Genomic DNA, 16,048 nt, shown 5'->3' with positions numbered 1-16,048 from the left:
AAGACATCCAACTCATTATCCATACCACACAAAATCAAACAAGCAGAGAAAGAGCTTCAGCAAACACAGTCTTGATTCCACAGTGAGGTGTACTGATATTTTCCCACATTGATTATGTTTAACAGCGGCACAGTCGACCCCTGGACTACTTCAGTCTGTCTAACTGTGCTGACAGTGTTTTTGTTTTGTTTTTTCTTCCTCCACATCACTGCCATCGTCCTTTGTACTGACGGTGATTGCTGGTGCTGTTGGTACATGGAGGAGAAGCACAGCACACTTGTCCAGTGCAGAAATGGTCTCACATGAGTGGAGGTGAGTGTTTCCTGGGGAATGGCAGAAAGTCAAGGAAACATCAACGACTTTTAAACTGTGATTGTTTTTCTTGCAAGCTCCATCCACACCTACGAGGACTAAAGGAAAATGTACAAAGGTCAAGAAAATCCTCCCGTGTAGGTATACTGTCCATCCTGCTACTATTTACTCCACAGGTACGGGTTTAAAGAAAAATGAAAAACAAGCTGTCAGTGGTAATATTTATCTAAATTCTGGGCACTTTTTGCTGCTTGATGTTATTTCTTTTATTATTTTCACAGTATTTCACAATTAATTTCAACATTTTCAACATAAATCATCAATGGTAGACATCCTGATTTCCTCCAGGTCAACAAAAAGAATGTCTTTATAGAAACAATCATTTATAAAGCTTGATAGATTGAGGTGTGATAGTCCCCTGGAGGTGGCTCTTAACTCACAGCCACCCTGTCTTTATACAAGGTGCTTTAATACATGCAACTGTATGCCATACCATGTAACTACATTGAAGCAAAATGTTGAATTATTTCTTAAAAGCTGCAATGTTTAACGTGACGTAAAGACTGACGTCTGTGTGCAGCGTCACTGAGACATTTTGTGCGTCAACAGGAGAGACGTGACCCGATAAACGCGTTCAACATTTCTACAGCAGTTCAGTGCGTTTCACCAAATTTCATCATACACAAAACACAAAATACAGGCACACCGATCAGCCATAACATTATTACCACTGACGAGTGAAGTGTGTAACACTGATTATCTTGTAATCATGGCGCCTGTTAGTGCGCAGTTCAGTGTTTGAACTCCAGCTCTTCTGAGGTGTTCCCAACCCTATCAGAAAGGGTTCAAGGAAGATAAAAGCAGTGACCCGATGACAGGGTAATGGGCATCCAAGCCTCACTGATGCATGTGGGGAGCAATGGCTGGTCCAAGAGACGAGCTCTTTAGCTCAAATTGCTGCAAAAGTTAATGTTGGTTCTGATAGAAAAGTGTCAAAACACACGGTGTTGCAGTTTGTTGCGTATGGGGCTGATGGCAGTGACCTCATTCAGCAGGATGATATGCCCTGCCACAGGTTTTAAGGAATACAAGCATGTGTTGACAAGTGTTGACATGGCTTTCAATTTCCCCAAATCTCAATCCAATCGACCGGATCAGTCCTGGAGCTGAGAATACTCCTAATTTTGACAACTTGTCGACATTTTTAATCATTCGAATTTGGCTGGGTGGTTAATAACACTTTCTCCTTTGGTCTCACAAACTCAGAACACATATTTATTCTTACTTTACACAGAATTTAAAGAATCTGCTGCTGATGTCTTGGAGCCAGATACCATAGCACACCTTCAGAGGTCCATGCCTTGACGGGTGAGGGCTGTTAAGGTGGCAAAAGGGGGATCTACACAATATTAGGCAGGCGGTCATGATGTTATGGCTGATCAGTGTTAATTAAGGGGTTAGAGACATAATCTGTGAAAGTCCTCAAAAGTTTCAGAAGTCAAAAAAAAGTTTGAATGTGTGCAACGGTGTGTCCGGCGGTTTTCCTTTTTTTTTTTTTTTTTTTTTTTTTTAGCATAGTTACCATTCTCATCATGAAAATCCCACCAAACAGAGCAGCCATGAATTTACTCAGGAGAGCAGCGCACAGACTGGCAACATGAACAAACGGTCCCTGAGAGAGAGGATGGAGACGGATTAGGATGTTAGTAGAGAGGATATGAATGAAAGCTCATTTTATCGCTGAGTGGAACATGATGCACTCGAGTTCAGGGGCATTATTCAAAAATCTTGCGAGATTAAACCCTGCTCGGATTCAGATTGAAACAACTTTATAACACCTCTGATCCATATGAGAAATGCAAGCGTCATTAGCAGTAAATCACTTATTTATTTTCCCAGGCATGACTTTAATGAGACTCGAAGAGGCAAAATTATTATAACCTCCCAACAGGAAACTTTCAAGCACTCCGTCATGTGTAATTTGTAACAGCCGAGAAGACTATGACGGGAGGATATGAAGGAAAAATTAAAACTCTACCTCCTTCCCCAGAGGCATCCCACTGCCCAGAGCGCAGGTCAGACCAATGACTTTGGCCACAAATGTCTTAAAAGTCAGGTACTCCTTCAGGACCACCCCCCTCAGGATGGTCTTCATCTCAGGAATACCTGAACCTGGAAAATGAAAAGAATGAGATGCCCGGTGGGATGATGGAGTGGAGAGAAAAGATGAGTTGAAAGAAAGCAATTACAGAGAGAGAGAGAGGGATGCAGAGAATAAATGAAGAGTGGGGGGGTAGGGTGGGTGAGAGGAAAAGCTGATTGATATTCATATAGTTTTCTGTATGCACATTGCATCAGAGGAATATTTTATGGATCTCCTGCAGACGTGACCACTAAGAGACACACAGAACATGTCCTTGGAGGCCTTATGGTTCATTATGGAGCCAATTACATTATTCAAACACAGAAATGTGACCGTGAATTGAGGATATGAATCCATATGTTTGTGTATAAATGCATAAATATGTGTGTGTGTCTTACCCACAGCCTGAGGCGCCAGGATCTGTGTGAATCCCGCTGAGAAAGTGATGAGCACTACAGGGTAGGTGACCCAGGCAATGTACTGCAGAAGCAGGTTACTGTCCAGTCCACCATACATCCACTTCTGTGCTGCGCACACACACACACACACACACACACACACAGACACACAACTTCATCTCAGTATAATGCAGCAGGAAACTGAAGCACGACAACTTTTCCTCATCGATCAAGATCTATCACCCGATTCCTCTCCTCTTCATTAAACCTACCTCTGTTTTTTCTTCACCACCGCATCTTTCTTCATCTTTCAGCAGTTCAGGTGCCTCGACCTCCTCATTTATTATTTAGCTCTCTTACTATCAAATCTACCATTGTCTCATTTTTGCTCCCCATCCACATTATGCCGCCATTTTTGACACCTAACAGCAGAGAGTTTCTAAAACGCTCTCCTAAGGGGATAAATTACAGCACAGTGCAGGAGGAAATGCTCAGACTTTTCAGTTAAGTAAAAGTACCAACACAACAACATAAAATCACCCCTGTATTCAAAATCCTACTTAATGTAAAAAAAAGTATTGTTATTAGCAGTTAAATCTATATCAAAAAGATACACTTAAAGCCTCATAAAGTATATGACAGTATAATATCATATGACTTTATTAGATCGTTAATGCTGATGCAACAATGTATCAATAGCATTTGACTATTGCAGCTGGTTGAGGTGAAGTTAGTTTTAACTATTTTTAACACAGTTGGTACTTCAGTCCAGTCTGCACAACCTTGAAGAAGGGTCACAACATAAATCTGAGGGGTCGACAGATGATTAATGAGGTAGGAAAGAAGAACAAAAACAAGCTCTTTAACAGAGATTTGTACTTTTTGGGACTCTGGAGGTAGAGCAGCCCCCTATTAACCAGAAGTCAATTCCCGGCTCTTCCACTCTGCATGTTGACGTGTCCTTGTGCAAGACACTGAACCCCAAATTGCTCCTGAATGCCGGGCCACTGGGGTGTGAATGAATTAGTTCCCTTTTGATGAGCATGGCCTTGCATGGTAGCCAATGCCATAAGTGTACGAATGTGTGTGTGTGAATGGGTGAATGTGATAAGTAGTGTAAAAGCACCTTGAGTGGTCAGAAAACTAGAAAAGCGCTATGTAAGTACATCCATTGACTATATAACTTTGTGTGTGTTTTTGTTGTTTTTCCTTCTATTGTTTGCTTTTACGTGAAATACTGGATCATTTTACATCTTTGGGCTCCAAGTAGTTATTTAAATCAGTAAGTATTCATTGTTTTTATAAACGTATTATGTTTTTATGTAAAAACTTGTGAAAACTATGGCTGTCAAATGAATGTAGTAAACAGTAAAAAGTCTGAATTGTAGTAGAAAAGTAGAAGTGTAAAGAAACAAAATAAAAAAAGTAACTCGAATTTTTTTAAAAGTGAGGTTTGTGTTGGTGTTGCAGTAAAATTGAGAGATGCCTTCGCCTGGTAAACTAGCAGCATTTCTGAGCCACAAGCAAACGATCATTTTATGCTCATTGGTCGGACAACGGATAAGTATGTCGATGAGAACGTCAAGTTTAGCTGCATTAAAACATAGTGCAGGTGATCACAGGGGACTAAACTGAAGTCAAACCAGATAAAACTTTGCAGAGTAACCGCTCTTTGCCCCGTTTTTGTTGGGATGAAGAGTCTTGTTGTTTTCCTGTGTTTTCTGATTTCGCTGATGCTTGTCTGGATGTAAAACGTGCCCTTAACCTCTACAAGAATGGAGGAAAAAAAATCTCTCTTGTCTCTTGTTACCATTTATTTGAACAAAACACTACACGCAGTGAAAAACAGCTCACAGACTCTCAGTTGTGGCACTGTGGTATTTCCATTATTTATTGATGTGAGAAAAAGGATTTATTCTCTCTCACATCAATAAAATATATTTTATTTAAAACAAAACTAAAACACTATCTGAAAAGGTTAAAGGGTAAACAACTTCAGAGATTCATTATTAATCATTTTTCTTTATAGTTAAATTAGTTTTGAAAATCTTAAATCAGCAGCTGGTGAATTAATTCAAGTCTTAAAAATGGTTCATTTGATATTTTGTGGGGCGACAAACCATATTTATTGATCCTTTAAATATTAATGAAAGCCACTTTGTTAGCCTCAGTTCAAGATCAATATGACCTGGTGGCAGACTAATGGTCAATTTGTATTAATATTTTACCAACTACTTCTTACCAAACCCGATAATTATAATTCATAATAATTGAATAATAATTCATTATGAAACACGATTCCTCATGGATTAACAATTTTGCAGCTTTACTGCCCCTGTGAGACCAGTCCATTATTCACTGCCCCTCTATCCATCTCTCTTTGCAACACTTTCCTCTCTCTTTCTGGCTCTCTGTCTCTTCTCTTACCTTCTTGGCAGAAGGCGATGGCATAGTCCATAACCCAGCTGACCAGAGCCATGAGCAGACCCAGCAGAATGAGGAAGATCCAGTCCTCCCCAACCCGTGAGATCAGGAACTTCTGGCAGCGAGACGCACACACTGAGGGACACACGGAGAGAGACGTTAAAAAAAAACAACAAACTCTGAAATGAATCTTCAAATAATCTGCGGCGTCAGGCAGGAAAAGAACAAAGTGAATATGTTATGACAGAGGAGACGGGAATGAATGGACGATTGAAAGATTTATGGCAATTAATACTTTATAACTTAAGGAAAGATAGGAAAGAGTCCCCCTCCACTCAGTCATGTGTCGTATTTAATGTGACTTCACATCAATATTTGAGCTTCACCGTGCGGTTTGATGTATCTGCAGGGTTTGACATTAAAGGGATGTTTTCACATTCATCTGCTGTGCTCACCTTGAACTTGAGTTGAACTTGTATGACAGCACAAACACGCTGAGACTTTTCAGTGAAGTAAGAGACATCTTGTGTCCAACAGTTAATGATGTGAAATGAAAAATACTGGCAGTTTTACAATGCGGGAAGAGGAGAAGCACAGTCACACAACTGTGACATATTGTGAGCATCCCTATGTCATTAAACACGCCTGGAGAGGGTCTATACGATTCAATCGAAGGCCATAAAGGACATCATTTTTTAGCCAGGATTTAAACATAAGTTCATATTTTCATTGAACTGTGGTACGAGTAACACTGGTGGTACGTGATTTCCTGAGATATCTTGTTTCAATATCAGCCTGACACATAGACACGTTCATTCACGTGGTGCATACATCCATGATTACTAAAATTTGACGTGAGACAGTAAGGGGAGGTGAAATGAACGGTTCAAAAACTCTGTAACTGTGGCTCCAAACAGGAAATATTAGCAATCAAGATCAGGAGAATCCCTTTAACACTAAATAAGCTCTGCTTCTGCTCAGGATTCAACAACAGCAAACAATAAATAATCTTCCTCTTAGAAATAAACCTCCTTCCTGTGTGAACTGTCATTCACAGTCATTCTACGCTGCTGGATTTTAATGTCTGTCAAAATAGTTTGTACTTGGAGAGACGAATATTTTCTGAGGTGGTACATGGTATAAAAAGTCTGAGAAACACAGAACTGCATCATTCTGCATTAGCTGATGTTTCCTGACAGATTTTGGGGGATTATACCTGAGAAAAGACCAACATGGTGAAAATAAAAGCATCAACAAGGGTTTATCATGGCAGGACATCATCCGATGAATAGGATCCAGTTTCACATAAACAGTAAAGAAGAATGGGAAAATTATAAACCCATCGAGTCGAGTCGGACAGAGAGACGTTATCCGTTCACCAGGCGAGAGTGAGCTGTGAAAGAATAACAATAAACTCTATTATGTGTTAAGACTGAGAGCATCACTTTATCTTATTACACCTCAAACATGAGACAAAACAAAGCTAGGTCACAGTTATAAATGCTACCATTACATTATAATCTATAACTCTGAGCTAGGTCAGCTAAAAGAAGCATCACTGGACTCATTTCTTCTTTTCTTGTCTGCGGACATTGCCAAAGCCTGGAATTCACTTCAACATCCAGAGCATTCATAGATGTGCCCGTCCCTCGAGAAGCTAAAAATGTGCTACTAACACATTTACCAGATCTATATTTTCTTAAAAACGCTACAGTCGTCACATACACTTGTGTATTGTAATGACGTTTGCCACTGAGAAAACTATTAACTAAGAGAGCAACAGATGTGTGGATGACACATGGATTTCTCTTTTTGTACATTAAAAGAACAAAACCAACAATGAGTTAATCCGACTAAATACTGTGAGCATTTCCTGCGTAGTCAAAGCCAGACAGAACTCCCCCGTCATAAACCTCCATAAAAACACATTAATGAGCCACACCGCTGCACCATCACCATCACTTATCTTATTTGATTTGCAGTAATTAGATATTGTTCATGAACATTTTACTGATCAGTAGCAATACTTTTGGAACTTGCCAGATATTTTAATTGGTAACATTTCCTCATTAACACATTCATCATTAACACTTACGTGCTGTTGCAAATTAGCTATAAATAAACACAATTTCTTGGAAACATTAAACCTTTTGTAGTACAACACAGGAAAAAAACTGGGTGTGAAGACTCGGGTTGATGTCTGTCAGTTGGTTTTGGGGATATTTTTGGTCCAGTGGCCAGCGGGTGCAAAAATCCATCCAATGCAGTATTGCCAGATGCTATTTTGTCCCCAAACTGCTGGAGGGATGCGATGTGTGGGGAGCAGTGTGATAAAACTGAATCACAAATCTCTGACACACTTCAACCAAAACTATTATGAGTTTATCTTCTGGTCTAAATCGACTAGAGTCAATACCTTTATAACATCAATGTATAAAATGAGAATGTGGAAAGGTAGAGAAGAAAATAGATTTATCACCTGCTTTTGGCTTTATGGAGCTTTACAGTGAGTTTCAGCTCATTGTTTAACTGCCCGGTCCACAACTCTGTTTTGGCTCAGTCTCACCTCTTAATATCAGCTCCTTTCAGTGAAAAAACTCTAAAGACTCTCTTTGACTAATCAAAAAGCTCAAAAAACACTGAAAATGACTTGTCACAATTTTCTAGGGCTCAAGGTGACATCAATAAATATAAAAAAATTTTGTCGCTTCAAAAGCCCAAAAAGAAGATATTCAACATCGAAATCTCTCTTTTGAGAAGATGAAATAACATTTTTGCTTGTAAAACTAATTACTGCTGATTTATTTCTGTGGATCTTATTAATTGACTAATCATTGCAACTCTGGTAACATAGAGTGAACATAGTCACTTAAGTATACAGCATACACCTACAAATACACCTGCCATAAATACACATTTGTACAACAAATATGTATTGATACACAGCTGAAAATAGTCCTCAGCAACCGTGGTGAATGGCCACAGGGTTGTCCGGCAGTGTGTCTATGTGTGCTGAATGTGACCACTAGGAAACAATCGGTAAATAACTCTAATTGGCTGATTAACCAGCTTTATTGATGCCGGTGCTCCCTCACACTCATTCACCGTCTATGTCTCTTAACCAATGCTCTCTCCATCTCTCTCAAATTATCGGACAAAACCAAAGGAAACTTCTTGGTGCCACTATTTTGCAGCATAAATTGGGAGGCACATACAGATTTACAAGCTGGGTACATGAAATAAACAGAGCCAGAACACAACAGGTAGAGTACAATAGTTCAGAGAGGGATTAAGGGATTAACACATTGTTGGTTTTGTTTTCATGGGATCTTTTGATAACAGGAGAGAAACATTTTCACTAATCACTATATCTGTCTACTTTTAAAACTCTTCTGTCTGGATATTTTACTTGTTTCAAAAGGTTTAAAAATGAAATAAATACTCCAAATCATTTCTTTTTTTAAAAAACAAAAAAATATATTTTTTGGCTTTTTCAAGCTTTAATGGATAGAGACAGGTGAAGAGTGACAGGAATACGGAGAGAGAGATGGGTAATGACATGCAGCAAAGGGCCACGGGTCAGATTCGATCCCTGGGCCGCTGCGGCAAGGACATCTACCCACTGAACTAACCAACACCCCCCAAACCATTTATAAAATCAAAGAAATATATAAAATGTAACACAAATCTCACATTGTTATCCCCCTTATTATTTCTGTTATCCATTAAATGATGTAACTCAGTGTTCTGTGTTCCTTTCTGTTAATCAAATCTGTGACTGCTGTTTGTTCAGCGTGTTTATAATGATAAGGACAAACTCATGTTCATGTTCTTCATGATCATGTTCACAAAATGTTCTTGTTTGAATGACCTTGCTTCCACATAGACACAATAGACAATACAATAAATAGCAGCAGCAGTCTTTCTGGTGCAGGATTCAGGTCACGGGGGGATGCTGAGTCTCCAGAGAACAAGGAGAACTCCAGTGTGCATGACGGGGCAATGTGTCCTGCAACCAGGCCTTCTGCTGGATGGCAACGTATACGTGCACAAACACTCTCATGTGCTGACACACTCGTCACACAGTGGGCACACGGCAAGTAAAAAAAGAGAGAAATATCTAAAGATTAAATACTGCTATGAACCTAACTGGATCCATCATTTTTATTCCAGTTCATTGGACATTCACGTGTGGAAGAAGCTGCAGAAATTTTAATTCCCACAGCTCCTCTTTCATTATCCCTCTCTCTCTCTCTCACACACACTCTCTCACACACACACATGGATATCTTGTCTGGCACCTGCAGAGCCACATACTTCCGTGTGCATCTTGGCTCGAGCTCACATCCGCAGGCTCAGTAGCGTTCACAGATGTCTTCTCCTGATCTCAACATAAAAAAAAATTAAAAAAAAAAAAAAACAACACACCCAGCGCCAGACATTTTCTCCACCTCTGTTAGTCCTGTATTGCATCACCTGAAGCCAATCAGGAATAACACTAAAAATACTGGAGATTTTGTCCGCCTGAGCGACTAACGTCAGCTAGAAAACTGCAGAAAGATTCACCCTGTGAGTCAAAATAAACACAGTGAGGCAGTGCGTGTTTTTAGCTCTCCATCACGACCGACAGCAGAGCCTTTGGCAGCAAGTGTAGGCTGCCTTGTTCAAAAGCTGCGGCTCCAGTTACTGATCTGAACAGAGGCACACACTCGTAGTCCATCACCCACAGAGATGATGTTCCCACACAGATACATGAGAGGAAAACACACTAAAAACTCCCACCAAATCTGAAGCCTCTCTCCGTATACATTACTTAACAGGGGAACAACAGAACCTGTCCAGCCTTAGCGTCTATCTGAAGACAAGTCTAAAAATACAAACACCTCCTGATCTATGAGCACACACGGCGCACAGACAGCGAGCGCACAAATCACTCCGACTGGCTCCTGATCTGAGAGTGATTGTTTTAAATGGCTTCCATTACAGCGAGCGAGGCCGGGCTGATATAGTGTAGCTTTCACCTATGGTGCAATCTATTGAGCTTTAATCAGATCACTAGTCACAAGGGCAAAAAGGCAGAGACGGATCCTGGAAAACAGCCACATCGGCTCACTTGTGCAAGCACATGTGAAAACAAACGTGCTGCCTCTATCATCTTTTTTCATTTTCTCGCTTTTACTGAAATGATCTAATATGTAATAAGACTTTATGCAGTAAATTTCTGATCTAAAGGGTCCGTTCAACCACATCTGTGTGTGCACGTAACAATCCCCCCCCCTCCTCAATTAATCATTCAGTCCATAACAAGGCCTTTAAACATGACAACATGACGCATAATTTAGGAGGGTGTAAACAGGAAGTATAATGTCACCGTGGATTCAGTTAGTGGCGCTGCGGGTTAAAACTTGAGGCGTCCGAATTAGCTAATAGCAGTTCCAGTTTGCAACGTACCCATTGATGTACAATTAATTATCTCTGGATTTTTCTGATACTGAAGAAAACTTAAAAACAAAGTTCAGAAACAAACCCTGTGCCACTGTGTAAATTTGTTCATGGGGTGCATGTTCTACCAGGTAAGCTACTAGGGGCCCTGTATTTTTAGGTGGATTAAAGTGGATTTAATAGTTTAAAAATTAAAAAGATATTTAATTTAACATCATAGAAGACCAAAAAAAGCAAATTATCACATTCAAGAAGCTAAAACCAGCGAACCTTTGCAATTTTTGCTTATTCAGTAACAAATGATCAAATCATTTTTTGTCTCTCGACTACACATTTCAACTCTTACCAAAACAGCACACACCCAACATATTTTCTCCTCTAGGTGGATAATTTGTTTTTTATTGAATTAGGTTTTTAAAATATACATCTCTGAATGTGAGCGCGAATGGTTGTTTGTCTCTTGTCGGCCTTGTGATGAACTGGCAACTTGTCTGAGGTGCACCCCGCCTCTCATTCCATGTCAGCTGGGACCGTCTCCAGCCTGCCCCGTGACCCTGATGAGATTAAACGGTTATGGAAAATGGATGGATACATATCTCTTTCAAGTTTCATCCACCACATCAATACAATGCAGGTGAAGAGAATTTGTAACATGTGTCAGGTGACAATGTGTCTTTCCAAAAATAGTATCCATGTTAGTGTGTGAATCGTTTGTTTAGGGACTATTTCCACAGCGAGGAGTTGTTCTAATGTTTCTAATTTGAGTTTCTCTTTAAGAAATGCATTGCTGGGGCGGTCGGTAGTGTAGTGGTTAACGCGGCCGCCCGGTATACAAGAGGCTATAGTCCTCGCTGCAGCCGGCTCCGGTTCAAGTCCCGCATCGGACGGCCTTTGCTGTGTGTCACTCCCCTCTCTCTGCCCCTTTACTGTCCATCTTCGGCTGTCCTATCGATATAAAGGCCAAAAAAAATACAATCAACAAAAAAAAAAAAAAAAAAAAAAAAAAAAAAAAAAAAAAAAAAAAATGCATTGCTGCTCTGTTTACTTGAAAAAATTCCCTTTGATTGCAGAAACATGCACAGATGAAGGTTTAAGTGAAGTACAAATAAAAAGCAAACACATTTGGAGGATGCAGCAGGTATCTTTCACTCTGTTAATGTTGAGTACATCAGTCTGAAGTGAAGCTCTCTTCTCGTGCCACACCCTTATCACCCTTATCTGCAGTCATCTGGGAAGACGAGACATAAAATAATCTGACAGTTCAGATCAGAGTTGTGCTCACACAAACACACGCACACAGATGTGTACACGGTGGGCCAGCAGAGGGGGCTGTCTTTGTCTGACATTGAGACAGCCCTTGTTGGCTGGAGGTCATTGCTCCAATCAGCCACATTGAATCGTCTTGTGCTCCCTTGTGTAACGTACCTGCTCTGCTAGAAGTCAGTGTTTTCACACAACTTTCACACTCGGTGGAGCGTCACAATCTGCTGCGCACACACACACATCAGATCCACTTTGTTTATGAGCACCGAACACCACTCTGGTCTGACCTTCACATCATGTCAGAGCACTACACTACCTGCACATTTTGTCCCTGCAAGCACACTCTGAAGAGAGATTTCAGGCCTTGTTGCACGATCATCACTTACAATGACACTTTGCACAAGGGTCTTTCTCGTACTCCAGCAGATCTGCAGCACGACTACGAACACTGGTGTTCCTCCGCAGTCCTCCACCATCCCGCACTCCTCCATCTCGAAGGCGGGCCGCTTCCTCCTTGGCATACACCCCCAGCTCCTGGGTGTACCGCCCATACATCTGTGTATATGAAAGACAGAAAAAGACAGCTTTTATAAAGGTGGTGCAGGTGGGAGGCAGTGAAAGAAATGTCAGTGGGAGGCAGTAGGTATTTCACTTAAGAAGATATACAGCTGGGTCACAGTAAAGCTACTCAGCCTTTGTAAACACACCAAGGTTTAAACTCGGGGCTGGTGTCAGAAAATTGACTGCCTGCAACTCTTTTCTCGCCAGATTCTTCTCAAGTCTCTTTTAGAAAAAAAAAAGAAAAAGAAATCTACTCAGCTTTGACTCAACGGTCTGTAATGACTTCTTTTCAGACAGATGAGCAGACAATAAGCTCCACCTGTCAGCTCCCAGCTGATTAACTCTGCAGGGCTGCCACACTGTTGACTCCTAACGATGAGAGGCGGAGTTCTTAGCAAACTACGCGCAATCAATCATGTATAAAGCCTGCGGCTGAGGCGTATGCACAGTTGTTGCAGTTTTGGCCAGTGTGTGGTTACTAATACCATAATGGAGCTTTTCAACTGTCTGTTTGGTGTTGTTGTGGTGGTTGTTGTTTTGGCTTGCGATGTTACTGCGCAACTTCCTTGGATGCTGCCTGTGCAGAAGCACCAACCTCCTCATCCTTCTCAACTCCCTCCACAACAGCCGAAGGTCCCTCCACCTGCAGCTCCCTTTGATAAATGCCAGGTGGACGGGGGTGAGAGGATCCAGTGTGGGCCTCAAGATATCACTGCAGAGCGGTGTGAAAACATAAACTGCTGCTTTGATGGGTGGCAGTGCTACTATGGGAAAGCAGGTATCTGTACTCGCTAGAATAGTATCTAGTGCCTCTCATGCAAGTGCTCAACACTGAGTGTTAAATATCTACTAGCTACTCTTTTTTTTCTTATGCAGTGACTGTGCAGTGTACCAGGGATGGCCAGTTTGTGGTGGTCGTAGCTCGTGCTGCCACTGTGCCCCACATAGATGTGGATTCAGTCAGCCTGCTAGAAACAAACGACCCCTCCTGTACCCCGGTCGACTTCACCTCTGCCTTTGCAATTTTTCAGTTCCCTGTGACTGCATGTGGTACTACATTCAAGGTGGTTAATCTTTGCTTTGGCTATCATGCAATCATGGTTCAAACCCTGTGACTAAATATTTATGCTATAAATGCTAAATTGAGCCAGCCCATGATGACTAAAGACTCAATTTGCTGACATAAACCTAGAAAAGTTCTCTTCTCACATTTTGAAGTTTGAAACAAAGGTCTGTTTTGTTTTGTAAGTCATCATTTGAGCACACAGATCTCTCTCGCCTGCAGGAGGAAGAGGGTTACGTGGTGTATGAGAACCACATGTCTTCCTCATATGAAGTGGGACTTGGCCCCCGAGGAGCAATCACCAGGGACAGCCATTTTGAGTGAGTTTCTGTAAAATCGATCTCCCTGATGGCTTTTGTGACCCACTGAGGTTTCCTGAGATGTAAAAGCCTCTGCTCTCTCCCAACAGGTTGTTGTTCCAGTGTCGCTATTCTGCCACAGCGGTGGAGGCTCTTGTCATGGAGGTGAACAGCGTTCCTCCACCTGTGCCCGTCGCTGCTATGGGACTCCTCAGAGTGGCGCTGAAAATCGGCAATGGACAGTGTCACTCAAAGGGTTGTGTGGAAGGTGAGTAGCACAGGAGCCGTATAAAGATGTCGGCTAGTGCAGAATTTTTGTGCACACTAAAAGTGTTTGTTTGCAGAAGAGGCAGCGTATAGCTCCTTCTACACGCCGGATGACTACCCGATCACTAAAGTGCTGAGGGAACCAGTCTATGTTGAAGTGAACATCCTGGAGAGGTCTGATCCAAACATCATCCTGAACCTGGAGCACTGCTGGGCCACTTCCACCCCTAGTCCTAACAGCCTGCCACAGTGGGACCTTCTGGTTCATGGGTATATTTTAAAAACATGCATTTAATTATACTGTGTAAATTTGTTTGTAATCTGTACATGAGCTTTCTTTGGCTCCAGGTGTCCCTACCAAGATGACCGATACTTGACCACAGTGGTTCCTGTGGGTGGCTCCTCTGGGCTCCCTTACCCAACACACTACAAACGTTTCATCGTTAAAATGTTCACGTTTGTGGATCAGAACACCTACAGTACTAACAAAGATTCGGTATAGTTCACATTAGTTAAGTGACACACAAACTGTAGTTTCCCTGACCAAATCTGACACTTTAACTCTCTTACAGGTGTATATCCATTGTGCTACAGCAGTATGTTATCCCAGCAGCACAAACTCTTGTGAGCAGCCATGCCACCGGCAACGTGAGTAGCTTTTAGCTGTAAAATATGGTTACTAATTTTATATGTAATTTAGTCCATAAATGTCAAACAATGCCTGAGAGCCAGAGTTGGTTTCGCCATCAGTCATTAAATTCAGTGTTCCAGCTATGGGCTTCATTAAGCCATGGCAGGCTGCCAAATACGTTGTTGGCACCACAGTCCCTGTCCTTGGGTTACCTTTACATAAATTCCATACAGTCAGTATATGAATTTGAAATTTGGTAGGTTAAATCAATTAGATTTATCTGCAGATCCCATGAATTTATCAAATGTTCAATGAAGAGACGTTCAAGGCACTTTAATACGAGCTTGAATCCATCCCTACATGCGATTAGGAATGACCAAAGAATGCATCATTACTACTTTTATACAGTGTTATCATGTAGAAACATTTTGGGATACTGCTCTTAGCCAGTTCCATACTAGGTTTGCTTGTCCAGACAGAGGACGCCTTGACCATGACAAATGTCCTACAGGTCATAGGATACATGGCTCATCTAAAAGCTACATCCTATATTCTATAAGATGGGAAAACTTTCTAACAAGAAGCAAATCCTCAGATAAGCAATTTAAGTAAAAACACTGTTTAAGTGTCTGTCAACTGCTCAAACTTGTCGAATCTGATGGTGACTGATGCGCTTTCCATCCTTTTGCAGGAAGAGCTGCAGTGAGGAAAAGTTCCTCTAATCGGCAGACTCTTGTGTCAAGTGGAGAAGTGATCATGACAGAACAGAAGACTCCATCTACTAACATCAAATCGAGATGACAATCCACTGGCAGCCATATCTGGCCCTGACTTTTAATAAAAGCTTGTTAAAAGCTCATGCTTACAGCTGGGTCTTGTCTGAATTGGTATTTGAAGGTCATTCACTTCATTTTTTTTTTTTTTCCTTCCTGCTGATGTAGATTTTGTGAACAGGCAGTCTGGTCAAGCAAGTAATGCAACCCTGCTTCCTGATTTGTGCTGAGAAATCACAAGGTTGCATTACAACTGGCTACTTTGCAAGGCTAACTGAAACATGACTTTATTTTTAAAATTACAGTCATGCATGCACTACATGTAAAATTCTAGTTAAGGCACATTTCTCTACAGTTTTGCAGCACTGGTGACATGAACATGACTCAAACATCTTTATTTTTACTTCCCCTCTCAAATCTGAGCATGCAGCATTAAGATGTGCATCACGACTCCTCCAGCCTCGCTGCTCTT

The 16,048-nt window shown here is 41.2% G+C and overlaps 2 protein-coding genes across 8 annotated transcripts in view; one reads left to right on the top strand and one right to left on the bottom strand.

The window, feature by feature from the left end:
* clcn2a (chloride channel, voltage-sensitive 2a) overlaps positions 1-16,048 on the bottom strand; it is a 47,990-nt gene that overhangs the window by 16,296 nt on the left and 15,646 nt on the right. For 6 of the 7 annotated variants that reach the window (XM_019262198.1, XM_019262201.1, XM_019262197.2 and 3 more), the window contains exons 2-6: positions 12,369-12,537; positions 5,281-5,412; positions 2,854-2,982; positions 2,351-2,484; positions 1,895-1,984 (exon numbers count right to left, since the gene is read on the bottom strand). In XM_019262198.1, the coding sequence (XP_019117743.1) occupies positions 1,895-1,984; positions 2,351-2,484; positions 2,854-2,982; positions 5,281-5,412; positions 12,369-12,537 (654 nt within the window). Of the gene's footprint in view, positions 1-1,894; positions 1,985-2,350; positions 2,485-2,853; positions 2,983-5,280; positions 5,413-12,368; positions 12,538-16,048 lie in introns of those variants that run through there. The other variant, XM_019262203.2, reaches the window with a different exon arrangement.
* Positions 12,988-15,668, top strand: LOC104918277 (zona pellucida sperm-binding protein 4). The gene is made up of 8 exons (XM_010729978.3): positions 12,988-13,321; positions 13,420-13,607; positions 13,829-13,926; positions 14,016-14,173; positions 14,250-14,442; positions 14,521-14,668; positions 14,745-14,820; positions 15,495-15,668. The coding sequence occupies exons 1-8, from the start codon at positions 13,033-13,035 to the stop codon at positions 15,602-15,604; spliced, it is 1,260 nt and encodes a 419-aa protein (XP_010728280.1). The 5' UTR covers positions 12,988-13,032; the 3' UTR covers positions 15,605-15,668.

This window comes from Larimichthys crocea, chromosome II (genome assembly GCF_000972845.2).
Source record: "Larimichthys crocea isolate SSNF chromosome II, L_crocea_2.0, whole genome shotgun sequence".
In the NCBI taxonomy this organism is placed as follows: domain Eukaryota; kingdom Metazoa; phylum Chordata; class Actinopteri; family Sciaenidae; genus Larimichthys; species Larimichthys crocea.
Note: the sequence above shows the minus strand (reverse complement) of the source record. Positions and strands in the feature narration are given on the sequence as shown.

Bases quoted from the DNA above. Each gene is read 5' to 3' on its own strand.
- LOC104918277 (XM_010729978.3), top strand. From the start codon at position 13,033: ATGGAGCTTTTCAACTGTCTGTTTGGTGTTGTTGTGGTGGTTGTTGTT. The intron at 14,669-14,744 runs GTATAGTTCACA...ACTCTCTTACAG, and splicing joins ACAGTACTAACAAAGATTCG to GTGTATATCCATTGTGCTAC. The intron at 14,821-15,494 runs GTGAGTAGCTTT...ATCCTTTTGCAG, and splicing joins GCAGCCATGCCACCGGCAAC to GAAGAGCTGCAGTGAGGAAA.